The sequence below is a fragment of the Castor canadensis genome, chromosome 8 (assembly GCF_047511655.1).
Source record: "Castor canadensis chromosome 8, mCasCan1.hap1v2, whole genome shotgun sequence".
Taxonomy (NCBI): domain Eukaryota; kingdom Metazoa; phylum Chordata; class Mammalia; order Rodentia; family Castoridae; genus Castor; species Castor canadensis.
Window position 1 is genome coordinate 140,257,896 of NC_133393.1, and position 15,361 is coordinate 140,273,256.

Genomic DNA, 15,361 nt, shown 5'->3' on the forward strand with positions numbered 1-15,361 from the left:
ATCTGGTGCTCCCCCAGATCCACCACTTCCACCTCCTGTTTGTAAGGCTACTGAGGAACTGAAATGTTCCCTCACTGTGAATAGCACAATTTCTCCCAAAAAGACCATCGACCTCCATTCAGCTCAAATTTGACGCCGCCATGTAGCCCCACTATGGGGTTTCCCACAGAGCCCTGGTATTTCCAAGAGGACCCCTCCACAACTGCTCCACTGCTGTTCTGCCTGGACACCAGGCTGCCACTCCCCTCCCCAGCTGGAGAGCCCACAGCCCCCTCCCACTTGCCCAAGGGAGCCCCTTTCTCCCCAGGGTTCCCTCTTCCTGCTCCACCCCTCAGTCTGAGAACACACAGGACTTTGAGGGGCAGTCCAGCTCCCCTGTTATGTCCTCATTGTGAAACCATCGCTCGCACTATGCAGGTGTGCTCCAGGCACCTATGTGCTTCCCTCCCTCCCCTGCCAAGTCTCAGAGCGAGATCACAGCTATCTCAGCGAGAGCACAGACCTGCCAGGATTCTGCGGCTACTACAGGTGGGCCCTGCCTGCCATGCCCATTCTACGGAGAGGACATCAGGAGTTCCATTGGCCAGGCAGCAGGGGCAGGGTAAGCAGGGAGTGAGGCTCAGGCCAGAGGACAAAGTACATGTTCCAGAGCCTGAGAGGAGCCATCACCAGCTTACAACCTATCAGGGTGTAAACTACAGAGGTAAAAACCTGGAACACCATCAAGACACCCCCCCCCCGCCCCCTGCCAGGAAGCCTCTCCATAGTGGGCTGCTAACTTTTCATGGACAGGGTGAGGGTCATTCATGTGAGAACAGTTCCTGGAGCTTCTGGGCTGAATACACGCAGCAGATCTCAAGTCAGGCTGCATGAAGCTCTGACTCAAATGTCACATTTGGCCACATTTATCTGGCCACCTGGCATGTGAGCCAAACTGGTATTTCCCCTCGTGGGCGTTTCCAAGAGTCCTGAACACCACGTACAGTTCTGCATTTTTATTGACACCCTTTCCATAGCCCACACTGAACCCAGCGACGGTGACATGGTTCTGCTCACACCAAAGGGAGGCCAAGAGTTTCAAAACCTCTGCAGTCTCCTTTTATCCAGGATGAGGTGAAGAATAAGGCCAGCCAGGAGCCACCTACTGAAATGTCACCAAGAGGTGCCTTCATTGAGCACCAAGCCAAGCATTTTCTATGGCTTACTTTTCCCTTACTGCACCAGCATGAACAAGGCAGGGCATCTCTGCCTATTTTACTGCCTAGTAATCTGAGGATCAGAGTCAAGGAACTTGCCCAAGGTCACAAAGCTACACACTGGTTGGGCCAGGATTTGAATCCATGTCTGTGTCATATCCAAGTCCCCCACTAAACTCCCATAATCAATTCTGCATCAAATGTGACAGGAGCACCTGCCAGCTCATTGGGGCTCAACAAGCCTGTTTAAAGGGTTCACAGTTTCAAGTGTTTTCAAATGGTTAAAACATAAAAGACAATAGTCAATGACTTTGAGGGCTGGCAAAAGTAGCTGAAAAGGCCAAGGGCTCCAGGAAAAACAAAGCCTTAGTGATGAGAGCAGGTGCCAAATCCTGGTCCCACTACATACCAGAAGATCCTGGTCCCACCCTATGCTAGCAGATAACCTTGGGCAAGGTCCTGTCTCTCAGAGCCTTGGTCTTCTCATCTACACAATGAGGGTAACAAGAGCTCTGTCCTGCGGAAGTAGAGAGGATTAAGTTAAAAAATGCCTGTGGGGAGTCAGGGCAGAGCCTGGCACATAGCAAATGCTCAATAAAACTGAGCTGCCTCAGTGGGCTGGGAGCTGGGAGTCCTGGGGCTTTACAGTCACTCTGCCAGGCTCCTGAGGGACATTGGGCGAGTCCTCTCCAAGGCCTCTTCTCTCACCTGAAAAACGAAACAGATGGACAAGGTGACTTCTGGGCTCCTCTCCTGCCCCTAAGTTGTAATCTCCCCCACAACCAGCCAAGTCAAAAATGTCCTCATTCTGGCTCCTCTCCAGCATATAACATGAGCCCACGACATCCCTGAGGATGACTGTCAACCATCACATCCAGCCCAGCAAGCCAAGGCACTCAGCAGCAGCAGGTGACAGCCCTCTCCAATGGTCTGTGGCTAGGTGTTTCAGGACTCTTCACAGTTGAGAAAATTTGCACCACCCAGAAAAACAAGACTCACCCAATGTGAGGTGTCATGGAGATAACTGGTACCCCCAGAACAATAAGAAATATAAATGAAGCCAGGAGTGGTGGTATGTACTTATAATCCCAGCTACTCGGGAGGCAGGAGGATCTTGAGTTCAAAGCCAGCCCCAAGAAAGTGACCCTGTATCAAAACCAAAATAAAAACACAAGGGCTGGGATGGGACTCAAGTGACACAGCACTTGCCTAGCGTGTGGGAGATCCTAGGTGGTTCAATCCCCAGAACTGAATTAAAAAAAAAAATACATACACATACAAATGATAAAGGGAATTTCTGGGGATTTTGATTAGAATTCTGATTTAGGCCCCATCTGGTTTCCTTCAGGACCTGAGTCTGTTCCGATACTAATGCAATCTCAGAAGGCAACTGTGTACTGATAAAGACCAAAGTGTCCCCTAAACAAAAATGTCCCTACAGCTCAAGCAAAGTTAATGCAACAGCAGACCCAGGATTCCTACAGCCTGGCCATGTTCCTCCTGCGAGGCCAAGTGCAGCTCTCTGGACACAGCTAGTGACCTCGACATTAGCGCTGGCTGGGTTTCAGAGATCCAATGCCTGCAACATACTCATTTCCAGAATATCGGTTTGATACTTAAAGTGGGCTGGCTCAGGAGTCTAACTAGAGGCAGGGCAGAAAGACATGAAAAGCACTCCAAAATCCCCACAGAACAGAAAGTGATCTCAAGGGAGAGCTGGCCCCACATGAAGCACAGTGCTCCCTCAGATGTGCAGAATCCATGGATGTGTACATAAAGCACGTCCTCAGCACAAACCTTGTGCCTAGCACAGTGTCAGGACCTGGGAACGAGGCGGTGAACGATGGTGACAGTCTGTGCTCCTGAGAAGTCCCACCTTAAGGAGGCGCACCGTAAACAAATGAGCACACAGAGAGCCCAGTGCCTGGAAACGATGGTGAAGAAAGTGCAGGGTGAGGTCAGACCTGGAGGAAGGGGACCAGCAAGCCTCAGGCTGTCTAGGGGTGGGAACAGTATGCTGAGGCAGAGGACACAGCAAGTACAAAGGTCCAAAGTTAGGAGCCTCTGGTCAGAGCATAGGGGAGCGAGGGCAGGAGAGAAGGAAGAGGCCAGAGAGGAAGGTGGGGGTGGAGCGGGGTGGGGCAGCAGGTGACACTGGAAGGCCTTCTATAACATTTAAAGGCTCACTCTTGCTGTCAAATAGAAAACGGATTGTGGGACAACAACACAAGCATGGAAATCTGAGGGAAGGCTGCTGCAGCACTGTGAGAGGTGATGGGACCAGGGCAGTAGCAGTAGGGGAGACAAAAAGCACATAGAGTAGGACACATCAGTGAGTATCTTATGGATGAGGAACAACACACAGCTCACAGTGACTTCCTCCCAGTGCTCAGGATGGAGAGAGGTAAAAGGACTGGGAAGCCTGAGAAGCACCCCCAGCAGGGTGATCAAAGCCAACACCATCCGTGGTAAGTCAAGCATTTGCTAGGATGTGATGAAAACGGTGCTGTACATCTGTGGCCTTCCTGCCAAACCCACAATCCAGTCTAACCATGAGAAAAACATCAAATCAACCTCAAGATGGGGCATCCAACAAAATACCTGACTACTATTGTTCAAAAGCATAGAAAACCTGGGAAACCCCACCAGAGCCAAGAGGAGCCTAAGGAGACATGGAGCCAACTCTAACATGGTGTCCTGCTGAGAGCCAGAATAGGGGAGCAGGTGTGGTAAAAACTAAGGACGTGGGAACAAAGTGCAGAATCCCGCTAGTAACACTGGTCCTTGTGACAATGCACCACAGTGATGCAAATGCTAACATGAGGGGACCTGGACATGGATGTACACCGAAACCTGGTATATTACCTTTGCAACTTTTCTAGAAGCCTTAAGCAATCTTAAAACTACAGGTTTATTTCGAGAAAGAGGGGGCCCACCATACTTGCTGAGCAATGAATCGGCCCTGGGATATGGGATGCAAGCAGTCATAGGTAACATGAGACTTTGGATCTAAACCACCGAGAGGGTGGTCACCAGTATCCACTGATGAGAAGAGATGCTGACAAAGATGTGACAGAGGTGATGAAATCAAGAGCCCTTCCAATGCCCCTTCTATTCCTTGGATAGATGAAATGAATATAATTATTGTCAATTTGTATTTCCATCTTATAAGAACTTGTTCTTAAGTTGAGACCTGTTGAAACTGTTCCAGGAATGGAGGGAGAGGGAGTAAAGGAGAATGATGGAGGGGGTGAATTCAACTATGATATATTGTAAGAACTTTGGTAAATGTCACAATGTATCCTATTCCCAGAACAATTTAAAAAAAAAAAAGATTTAAAAAAATTTGTTCTTTTTTTTTTTAAAGGGTAACTATAAAGGAGCTGAACTTTTTACGTTTGCTTCTTGGAATGATGCTAATTGCTGAATTTACTGTCCTATTACAGTGCGTCTCAAAAGCAGATGTCCGCCCATCGCTACAGGCACATAAAGTGCATTGAATTTTGGCAGGAAGAATGGCACAAACTCAGTGCTGCTGGGAATAACTGTTTTGCTCAATCACAGCAAGAGGAAAATCTGCAGATGCATAACCAGCTCTATTAATATGCCCGATGTAATTAGTAGTATAACATTTCTTTGATCAAAGCAACAAACAGGCATAATGACAATGAAGTGACGAGGCCCTTCAATCTGCTGGCTTTCCAGGCACAATCCCACCTCTTACTTATCCATCTCTTTCATCTCTCCCCCCAATTTCATAAATGTTTTATGTTCACACATTTTTTATTTTCATCAATATCTTATTTTCATCTGAACAAAAAACTGGGATAGAAAGGTGTTATTAATCCTCTGAGGAGCCATGGAGAATAAAGAACAGCATGTAAGTCCCGGGGAGACAGATCTGAGTTCAAATCCCGGCTCTGTCTCCTACTGGCCTTTGGTCTTGACCTGGCAGCTTCACTCTGAGGCTGTTTCTTCAAATGCACAACAGACACACATGTACGTGAAAGGCTGTCGTGCAGATTAGAGACAACGACATTAGTACTAGCCAACACCTACTAAGTGTTTTCCACCTGCCAGAACAGTCACAACAATAATGGCAAAAGCACTGTTACGAGGCCCCTTTTACAGAAGAGGAAACTGAGGCCCCGAGAAATTGGGTGAGTTGATCAAGATTGGGTAGGAAGTCAATGAGGAAAGCAGGATTTGAATCCCAGCAGTCAGGCTTGAGAACTTGGACACTTAGCAGACAACCAGAGAACAGAGCTGTTACCACAATGACTTACATTCCACAAGTGACATGGGCCTAGATGCCAGCACCGACATGGCAGCCTTGGTGTCACCTTCCATGGGTGGTGAATGGATGGATGCAGCCGACAGCATGGGAAGAGCTACCTAGCTACTCAGCATCCATCCTCCCGGCCCAGGGGAGGGGCACAGAGTCTCTTGAACACGTGGAGAGATGTGGCACAGTGGCAGTAACAAAGCAGGCTGCCTCCTGGCTTAGGGACTAAAGGAAGGAATATGTCTGCCAGATGCCGTGTGGATCAGGACAAAGTGAGCTGCTAGCCTCCAGTCAAAGAATATACTGGATCAGCTGGGAAATAGCTCGGTGGCACAGCACTTGCCTAGCATGTGCGAGGCCCTGGGTTCGATCCCAGCACCAAAAAAAAAAAGAATATACTGGATCAAATGGCCAGGATCCAAAACTCATGAAACTTTGCCTACATTAGTAAGAATACAGTATCCAGAACCAGGGAGGCAATGGTTTCCTCTACTCATTCCACACCACCCAGACCTCACCTGAACATCCTCAGTTCAGGGCTTTATATTTGAGAGGGACCAAGCAGATCATACACAAAGGAGGGTGACCAGAATGATGAAAAGGAAAGAGGACAAAGGATAATGGTTGAAAGAGTAAGAATGACCAGCCTGGGAAAAGAGAAGTCTTGGAGGACACATGGCTGGTTTATAAAACACTGACTCCCTCGTATATCCACTGATAACTCCACCAAGTACAAAGCGCTCCTTTTCATGATTTGGGTTTCCAGGTTTCTCACTCCCACCCACTCCACCCAGCCCCAGCCCACCTCTGCTGGCAAACTGGGCTGAAATTCCACCTCCTTTGCTGTTTCCCCAATTCCCTTAATTAAGCAGAGAAAGTTGTTCTAACCATCCTCTGTGCCTCTTTGGCTCTCTGTCAGATTTCCACAGGGGCCACTACAGATGGCTTCATAACCAGCTCCTGTGGGCCTGACTCGCATCCAGGCTGCTGCAGGCTGTCCACGGGAAGTGACTGTGTCCTACCCAATTCTCTACCCTCTGATTCCACAGCAGGCCAGGGCTCAAGGAGGCAAGGAACAAAGGCCTGAGGAGTATGTGACAGAGGAAATAAATGGGGGAAAAGAGAAGAGATCAAGGATAACAGCTGAACCAAAGCAGAAGTGCTCAACCAATAATGCAAGAAGTTCAAAACCAGAACAAAATCCTGGAGCAACAGGTTGTAGTCTGAGACGGAGATTGTAGCCGTGCTGCTTGGGGTGGCACAGAGGGCACTGGCCCGTGGACCTCTACGGTCACTTCTCATCCTGACTGCTGAAACGTGTCCTCAAGCCAGGTTAGGAAAAAGAACGCTAGGATTCAGTGCTTTCCATTTTTCCTTCCTCATTAAGAGCTCCCAAAAACACTATGCCATCAGCAGACGCGTGCATGCTCCGTTCGTTACACAGGAAAACAACTCCAGCTGGTGCTGCAGGTAAAACACTCAGCATTTGAGGAATTCCTTCTCAACAGAGCTCAACAAACCATAATTTCTGCAGACTTTGTAAGAAATTATGCTGTCACCTTGTGAAAAATGGGAGTTTAAATATCTGCAGCCAACTCTCCACTACCACATACCCTGGGATAGTCTTTTCCAAGAGACAGCTAAAGACTTTTTAAACACAATTTTCTTCCAGGGAGAGTCACTGGAAATCTGGCAAGGACCGAAGTGACTCCCATGTGCGGGCTGGGGCCCGTCGGCCACGCTGTTGGTTCTGCAGCTATGTAAGGGGAAAGGCCGCGCGTACCCGGTGCTCGTTGATGAGCAGGTCCCGTGCAGCGTTGAAGATGAGCGTGTGCAGCTGCTTGGAATAGAACACCAGGGTGTAATCGTAATCAAAGCCATAGATCTCGATGTCCGACAGGCTCATCTCGTTGTTGGAGAAGATGGCGTCCGGATTCAGCAGGTGGTTCATAATTGAAGGAACCAACTCTAGGAGTAAAGACAAAAACACATTGCCTCACATAACACACAAGGCTTAGTGTGACTTCCAAATTACATGGGTAAACCGGAGAGAGCTCTACCACTATAGACTTCCTGAGGATACAACCATAACCTACTCCATGAGACTTGGGTATAGTGGTGTGTCATAACCAACCTGACAGTGTCACATAACCCCTCGTTGTGCACCCTCTTGTGCTGTCTCTGCGTTCACTTTTGTGACCCTTCCCTCCAGCTGTCATCATTAGTGTGACTCCCCCACACACCATCAGGGTCACTGGACAGCAGCAGCTCCATGGGCAGAGATAGCGATTTCATGACGGTTATTCCTTCTTGGGGCTCTACCAAAACTTGACTCTTACAGTGTTCATAAATTTAATGAGCCCTTTTAAAATACTACAAAGCGGGGCTGGGGCTGAAGGAGAGCTGAAGCTTGGCCTGTGTGAGGCCCCAGGCTCTGGTCCACATGGAAAACAATCCTAGAAGCCACAGGGCATGTTAGTGGCCCTGTTTTTCCAGTATGTTGAAATAGCTTGCTATTTTTGTCCTCCTAGGAAACAATTCATCATTATCCATGATGACACCACCTATGATTGCAAAAAATAAAAAAAGACCAAATTAAGAAAGCAAGAGAATGACAGGAGAGCCTCCAAAATGGTGCCATGGTAAGAAAAGCCAGCCCCACGACCCCATGCTTCCACTCCCAGCCCCCCACTGCACCGTTTTTGAGAAGCTCTAAAGGGCTTTCATGGAACACGGCAGAGAATTCACTTTTATTTCCCACTCAAAATGACAGAAAAGAAGAAGAAAGCCATTTCACAGTTATTAGATGTATCTGAGCTGACAGCAGGAGACAGGGAGCAGCTCTCCAGAGCATGATGCAGGAGCTGAAGAGAGTCTCAGGAGCACACCCTCAATGAAATTTGGGAGCAAACACTGTATAATTCAAATACAAAAAGGAAATGTTGTATTCTCATCCAGATAGTCATCTAATAGGGAGTCATTTAAAAAGGAAAAACTTCGTGCCATCAGTCTTGTGACAAAAATACAGACCATCCTAATTTTGCTAAAAAGATATGTGACAGAATTCATTTACCTTTTTTAGGATTTTGTGCATCAAATTTTGCTTGTAACGGCTCAGAAATACCAAAAGCTAGAGCTATTTCTGAAGCTATGGGCAAAACAACTAAAACTTGTACTCAAAAACTGACCTGTGTTTTTAATACTCTTGCCATTATGAAGGACAGCCTCCTGGCTCCATCAGGACAGCTGGAGCCCCTTTTTGGGATGGCGTCTCACAAGGTGAGCCTGAACCCCTGGGCTCAAGCAATGCTCCTGCTTCAGCCTCTTGAGCAGCTGGGACCACAGATGCAATAGCAGACGGTCTTTAAGAAGCGCAAGATCGTGCATCACGTGCAATCAGAAAGACTGTGCATTGCCTCATTCCATCCCTTCAGCAGCCTTATGAAGCAAATACTAGGTTACCTACTTCACACATGTGCACAGTCGAGGCACACCAAAATTACAAGCTTTGCCGAAGGGTACACAGCCAACCAGTGGCAGGACAGGCATTTGAATCTGGGAAGCACAGCTTCAAAATCTAAGTTCTAACTCCATCCCTGGATCACGGGACCAAGCAGCCTCTGTGAAGGGCTGAGAGAGTCAGTCAGCACTTCTGAGCATCCCCTTTCCTGTCTGTTCATTTCTTTCTGACTAGGAGCAGCACAGTATCCACTTCCACTGTAATGACTCCCCTAGAACAGTCAGGAGGTACTACTCTTACCCGGTAACAGCTCCAACTGGGGGACCAGGCCTCGATCAGGGCACAGTCCCAGCTGTACTGAGGCATCCACAAGCATCCCAAGCACTTCACAGGCTCTTTGAGATAGAAATCCCTTGGAAAACCTAGCAGAAACTATTGAATCCTTGCCCTAGAAAAATGCACACACAATGCACTCCTGTAATCCCAGCTACTCAGGAGATCAGGAGGGATCAAGGTAGGCCCAGGCAAAATGTTCACAAGATTCCGTCTCAACCAATAATGCTGGGTATGATGACACACCTGTCATTACAGGTAAATGGGACACATAAATAAGAAGACTGCAGTCCAGGCATAAATGAGACCCTATTTGGAAAATAAAGAAAAAAGAGAGGAGGCGTAGCTCAAGTGGTAGAGCACCTGCCTAGCGAATACAAGCTCTGTTCAAATCCCCAGAGAGAGGAAGGAAGGAGGGAGGGAAGGGGAAAGGCTGTCCCCTGAAGCCTGTTCCCACATTACATCCCCTGAAACCAAGCCTCTATGTCCCCGACTCAGAGTTTCCAGACCAACAAGGTAAACGAATGAATGAATAAATCAATTTCATTCACACTGATCTAGCTGTGACTTGAGTCTACTGAAAACCCACAACTAATATGCACCAACAGTTCCACTTCTTCATCAGCTTCCTTTGTCAAAACCAATGAGGCAGTAACCTGTGTTTTTTGTTGTTGTAATTTTTTTTTTCATTTGCAAATAACACAGATATGAGGCCAGTAAACAGACTGACATTTAAGAAACTTGAGGGCAGATGGCTCACAAGAACGAGTTCCGGGCAGGGGACAGTCCAGCACTGCCCAGCCCCTGGGTGTCTAACCCTTGTCTTACACAATGAACAAGTCACAGACCATGTCATTTTTTGGATGTGACCACACAATGTTGTCCATGCAGCATAGTGATTCAGGGTGGCTAAGAGCATGGCTTTCAGGTGACCAATCACTCACTTTTATAGGCAAGAGAAGCTCTAAAAGCTTCCTGTGAAGCGGGAAAAATCCCCCCTTATCAGCGTCCTAGGAGTGACACAGGTTCACCACTGGCCAGAGCCCAAGGCAGTGAATGTCACATGACTGCCATCGCCAGAACACCTGGCTGCTCTGCTCTATGTGTCATCCTCAAAAGACCCTAAGAGGGATCCCCGCACCCCTGCCACCCTTACCAAAACAGTTCACGCAAACATGAATAGGACAGAATGGGCAGCCCTCGCAAAGAGTCTGTCTGAACTTGAAAGCTCAAGTGGATGCCTAAATTCTGTCTTTACTACTGACAGGGAGAGAAAATAAAGGATACCAGGACTTAGGTCCAGAAGTCACACATCTTCCCTCTAGTCAAGGAAATATTTTAAGCTGTGTAGAGATCTGAGCTTGGGAAGCACAATGTTTACCAACTACCTCGTCCCCTTCATGTTCAGAAATGCTAAATGCCTCTCCTTTAATGAAAGCCTGAAGTCCAGCAGTGCCAGCACTGTCTCTCACAGAGCCGTGTGTACCTGTGAGAAATCTATGACCTGAGTGTCAAAGGGTGTGTCTTCAGAAAGGCACAGTGACTATCAGTAAGCCCCTGGAGAGCTCTAAGCACTGACCAAATGCATTGCTTATACTAGTCAAAGACAGGAAGACACAGAACGAGCCTGACAGACAGGGCCAAGGCTGCCCGAGATGATAATGCTCCATTGTCTGTGCTCACCAGGTAGTTACACCATCTCACGCTTGCTCCCACCAGCTGCCCTCTCTCCACACACGCACAAAGACTGCTGTCCTCCTTCCTCTCTTACCTCCCTCCCTACTCTTGGCTCTGGCCAACAGATCATGAGCAGAAGTGACAAGGGGCATGCGTCAACTGCAAAGCAGCATGTGGACACGTGACAGAGACACCACAAGACAAAGAAGCTTGGAGGCCACTACATGGAAGCTGGCTGAGCTGCAGACTTGCAAGAATCCCCAGTGGACTCAGCACGAATGAGAAGGAAACTTCGGTTATGGCTATCTGTAGGAAGCCACTGAGACTTTTTCTGTGCTGCTTGTCACTGCAGCATAACTAGCCTAACCTATGCCTTTTATTCCTCAAATACCCCGAATTCATTTGGGAAAGCTCCACTCAGCCTGTGTGGCTTCAATGTGGAAAAGCAAGTAACCCAGGTCTGGCCCAACAGAGCACCCCCTCACCAGCACTGACGAGTTTGGAACAGGCCCAGGGTGCCTCTCTAGCAATCATCATACTTCCGGTGAAGACAGAAGGGAGCCAAAGAAGACAATCAGGTCAGTTTCTAGACTTGTAAGGGAATTTCAAGGAAAAGACATTCTTTCCTTCCAAACACAGACCTAAGAGGATGTAAACCTGAGGATGTGAGGACCCACTACTAAAAAGCTAAAAAGGATGCTCAGGGAAAAGAGGAAGGTCAAAAAACAGAGGAAACCATGAGTGACGACACCTGTACTCAGGGAATGACACGCTTTGCAGCAAGCACATCCGCTGAACTTTTCAGTTACGTGAACCCATACAATTTCTTCTTCGTAAAACGTTTTTGTTTAAATTAAATCAGCCTAACTTGGGTTTTCTATTGTTTGAACCGAAGGAGGCCTAAGTAGAAGTGTAAGCATCATCAGCCTTACACCTCACACCATCTTCCCATACACCTCCTGCACAGGCCCTGTATTTGACAATGTGTGATGTATTACTTTGTGTTCTCAGACATATTCTGCAGCTGTGTCCCGAATGGAGTTAAGTTTCTATGGAAAGCTTAACTGCTGGTATAAACTCTGCTCAGCTACATGGAAAGAATCACAAGGAAGATTTTCCTTCACAGTACACTGCAAAACAATTACGATGTGAATCAAAGAGTTTTAACATTTTTAAAACATTAAGAAGACATAAGGGCTGAGAGCATGGCTGTAGCAGGGGGCACCCACCTAGCAGAGGCCAGCTTAATGAGACTCTTCCTCAAGATTTGAGGGGGCTGGGGATGCGGCCAGAGACAAAGTGCTTACCTAACATGCAGGAAGCCCTGGGTTCATCCCTAGCACCGCCCCCCCAAAAAAAGTCTGAGGTGCTAACTATGCTAACACCTAATTTGATCATAATACTTTATATCTTATATATATGTATCAAGATATGCCCAGTTATGTCAATTAAAAACACTATAAAAAATAAAAATACAATGAGAAAAAAATCATTTTTACTTAGGCAGTAGTCCAACAATAGATGCCAAGGTGAAATGAAGTGCCAAGGCTTTCTTTTCACAATGACAGAGTGCACTTCCAGGTCCCTGTCAGACACCCACAACTAAGTCATTCTTATTGCCTCTACATCTAAGAAGAAATTCATTTTCCCTTCATTTACATATTTTGTATCATCGGTAGAGAAAAGTAATCCATGACAAACACAATTACTCACCTAAAAAATTAGTACCATAAGTGACATTTATACTACTCCCACCAAAAGTTAAAATTACACATGATTACTCTCTAAGTAATATCTGAAGTTCACTACATTATAGAAATCCATCACACTTCCTAAAGTTCCAAAAATAAAACCACATTCAACTGCACTTGAAATAAGATTGAAAATAATAACAGCCTAAAGACAACCTAACCTTAAGGTAAGTCTTTTAACAAAAAACCAAACTTAACCACTCAAAACTACATTTAACTTCAAGGGGAAACTTTCTTAGATAAAGAACCTTGAGCCATATCAAAAGATCAAATACTAGGCAAGGACCAAGAATTTTTTATTACAGTACAGAGGAAGCAGAAAGGGGACGTATCAACGCCTTCCCCATGTCATGCCCAGGGGACGTCTGGTTCATTATCTGGCTACCAGAGCTCCACGAGGTGAGTACTGCTGCACCCCTCCCCCAGACTTGCAGATGAGAAAAATCCGGCTAAGAAGCAAAGAACCAGGGCCAAAGTCACACAGCTATTAAACCACACAGCATAGGCCCACACCTGGCACAAAAAAAGGTGTATCACAAACATCGGTCCCTTTTCCCTTCTATTCGTCCATTCAACCAGTATTCTTCCTAGGTCAGCAGTTATTCTCATAATCCAGGATCCCTCTCTCTCTCTCAAGGAATCTTTGAAGTCAAAACTATTTTCAAAGCTGGGTGTGGCGGCTCACACCTGTAATTCCAGTTACTCGGGAGGTGGGTATCTGAAGGATCTAGGTTCAACGCTAAGGCAAGATCTCAACAAATAAACTGGACATGGTGGATGCGTACCTGTAATCCCAGCAACATGGGCAGCATAGATAGGCCCACCATCCAAGGCTAGCCCAGCAAAAACAGGACACCCTAACTGAACAATAACCTACAGCAAACAGGGCTGGGACACTGCTTCAAGTGGCAGACACCTGTGTAGCAAGCTTAAGGCCTCTCCAACGTCCTGCCTTATTCCCTAGACTGCATGACCATGTTATCCAACACAGCAAGGGAGAATTAAGGCTGCGGACAGACAGACTAAGGCTGCTTACCAGCTGACTGTAGCAGAAAGAGTTCCCTGCGTTACCCGGGTGGGTCCAATGTAATCACAAGAGTCCTTGTGCAATGGAAAAGGAGTACAGAGGACTCAGTGTCAGAGAGGTAAGATGTGACAAAGGCTCAACCAGACATTGCTGGCTTTGCCTACAAAGAGTGTAGAAAGCCTCTGAAAGCTGAAGAGGACAAGGGATCGCCCTCCCCAGAACCCCGGAGAGGAATGCAGCCCTGCCAGCACTGTGTCTTCAGCCAGGGAGACCATTTCAGAACATAAATTTGTGCTGTTTTAAATCACTGCGTTTTTAGTTATTTGTGACAGGAGCAATAAGGATTTAACACAGAGGTTATCTACCTATTTCATTCTCTTCACTCTCCACACACGGTGGGATTTTCCAGAGGTTGAGTGATGTCTGAGGCTGCAACAGACAGGGTGCAGAATCAGCCTGAGGACGGACCCACCTGTCTTCTACAAATGCAAGCACCACGGACACCTGCAAAAATGTGGGGCCATGACATTCTCCTCATCTGCTTTTCACTTTGGAAAAGAGTCATTTTGTTTTATGTTTTTATTCTTATTACTGTTGCACTGGGGGTACACTGTGACCTTTATCAAAGTTCTTACAATGTATCATAGTTGACTCAGCTTTGTACCTCCCCCATTCCTGCAATAGTTTCAACGGGTCTCATTTGAAAAGTCATTCTTCATAAAAAGCAAGCCATTTATGTTAGCTAGCAGACTTACTATTGTTATTTTAAATAAATTAATAAGGCTTGTAAAGTGGCTGGAATGGTAGAGTGCTTACTTAGGAAGCGTGAGGCCCTGAGTTCAAGCCTCAGTATGGGAAAAAGAAAAGATTAAATAAATCAAAGAGCACATATTTTTAAAACCTCTCAGTCTTAATTTCTAATACAGCCACAAATATAATGTATATACACAAAAACTCAAGTATCTTTAAGATTTTCTTTCTTTTTTTTTTGCAAAGCTGAAGATCAAACCCAGGGCCTTAAACTAGGCATGTCCTTTGACCTCTGCAAGATTTTTCTCAGCAAGAATTTTAAGTGTATAAAAAAGTTCTGAGGGCAAAAAGTTGGAAAACTGTTATCCTAACTATGCTTACTGTTTCACCTAACGCAACCAGCACAGAAAAGGCATGCACAAATACTGATTAAATTAGGGAGGGCTCAGTGCATACAATCTGATCTTGTCAAGTAGACTTTCCTGTTAGAAAGAAAACAAAAGACATAGTCCCATCTACCTGGAAAATTACATCTCTAAGTATACATTAAAACTGTACTCAGGTTTTATATCAATATCTGATTAATTCACTTAGCATGAAACAGTTCCTCAAAGTCCTAGTAAGGCAGAAAAAAATTTTAAAAGATGAATTGCTCAAAGTTAAGGACCAACCCATGAAAGCAGAAAACTCCCATAAAATCCAGCCAGATCCACTAGCCTCTTTCTCTTTGGACTATCTGAACTAGAACACACAGTGTTTGACTTGAAAATAATTAATAAAACAGGATCATTTTCTTCCAGGCACTTGCTAATGCATTACAGGCACTGAAGGAAACAGTGTTCTTTTTGTTCTTTTTTTCCTTTTTGGCAGTACTGAGGTTTG

At 46.3% G+C, this 15,361-nt stretch overlaps 1 protein-coding gene across 3 annotated transcripts in view; it reads right to left on the bottom strand.

Annotated features, from left to right (window-relative positions):
- Positions 1-15,361, bottom strand: part of Nt5dc3 (5'-nucleotidase domain containing 3) — a 77,899-nt gene that overhangs the window by 33,984 nt on the left and 28,554 nt on the right. For 2 of the 3 annotated variants that reach the window (XM_074084260.1, XM_074084261.1), the window contains one exon: positions 7,265-7,449. In XM_074084260.1, coding sequence (XP_073940361.1) covers positions 7,265-7,449 — 185 coding nt within the window. Of the gene's footprint in view, positions 1-502; positions 613-7,264; positions 7,450-15,361 lie in introns of those variants that run through there. The other variant, XM_020152405.2, reaches the window with a different exon arrangement.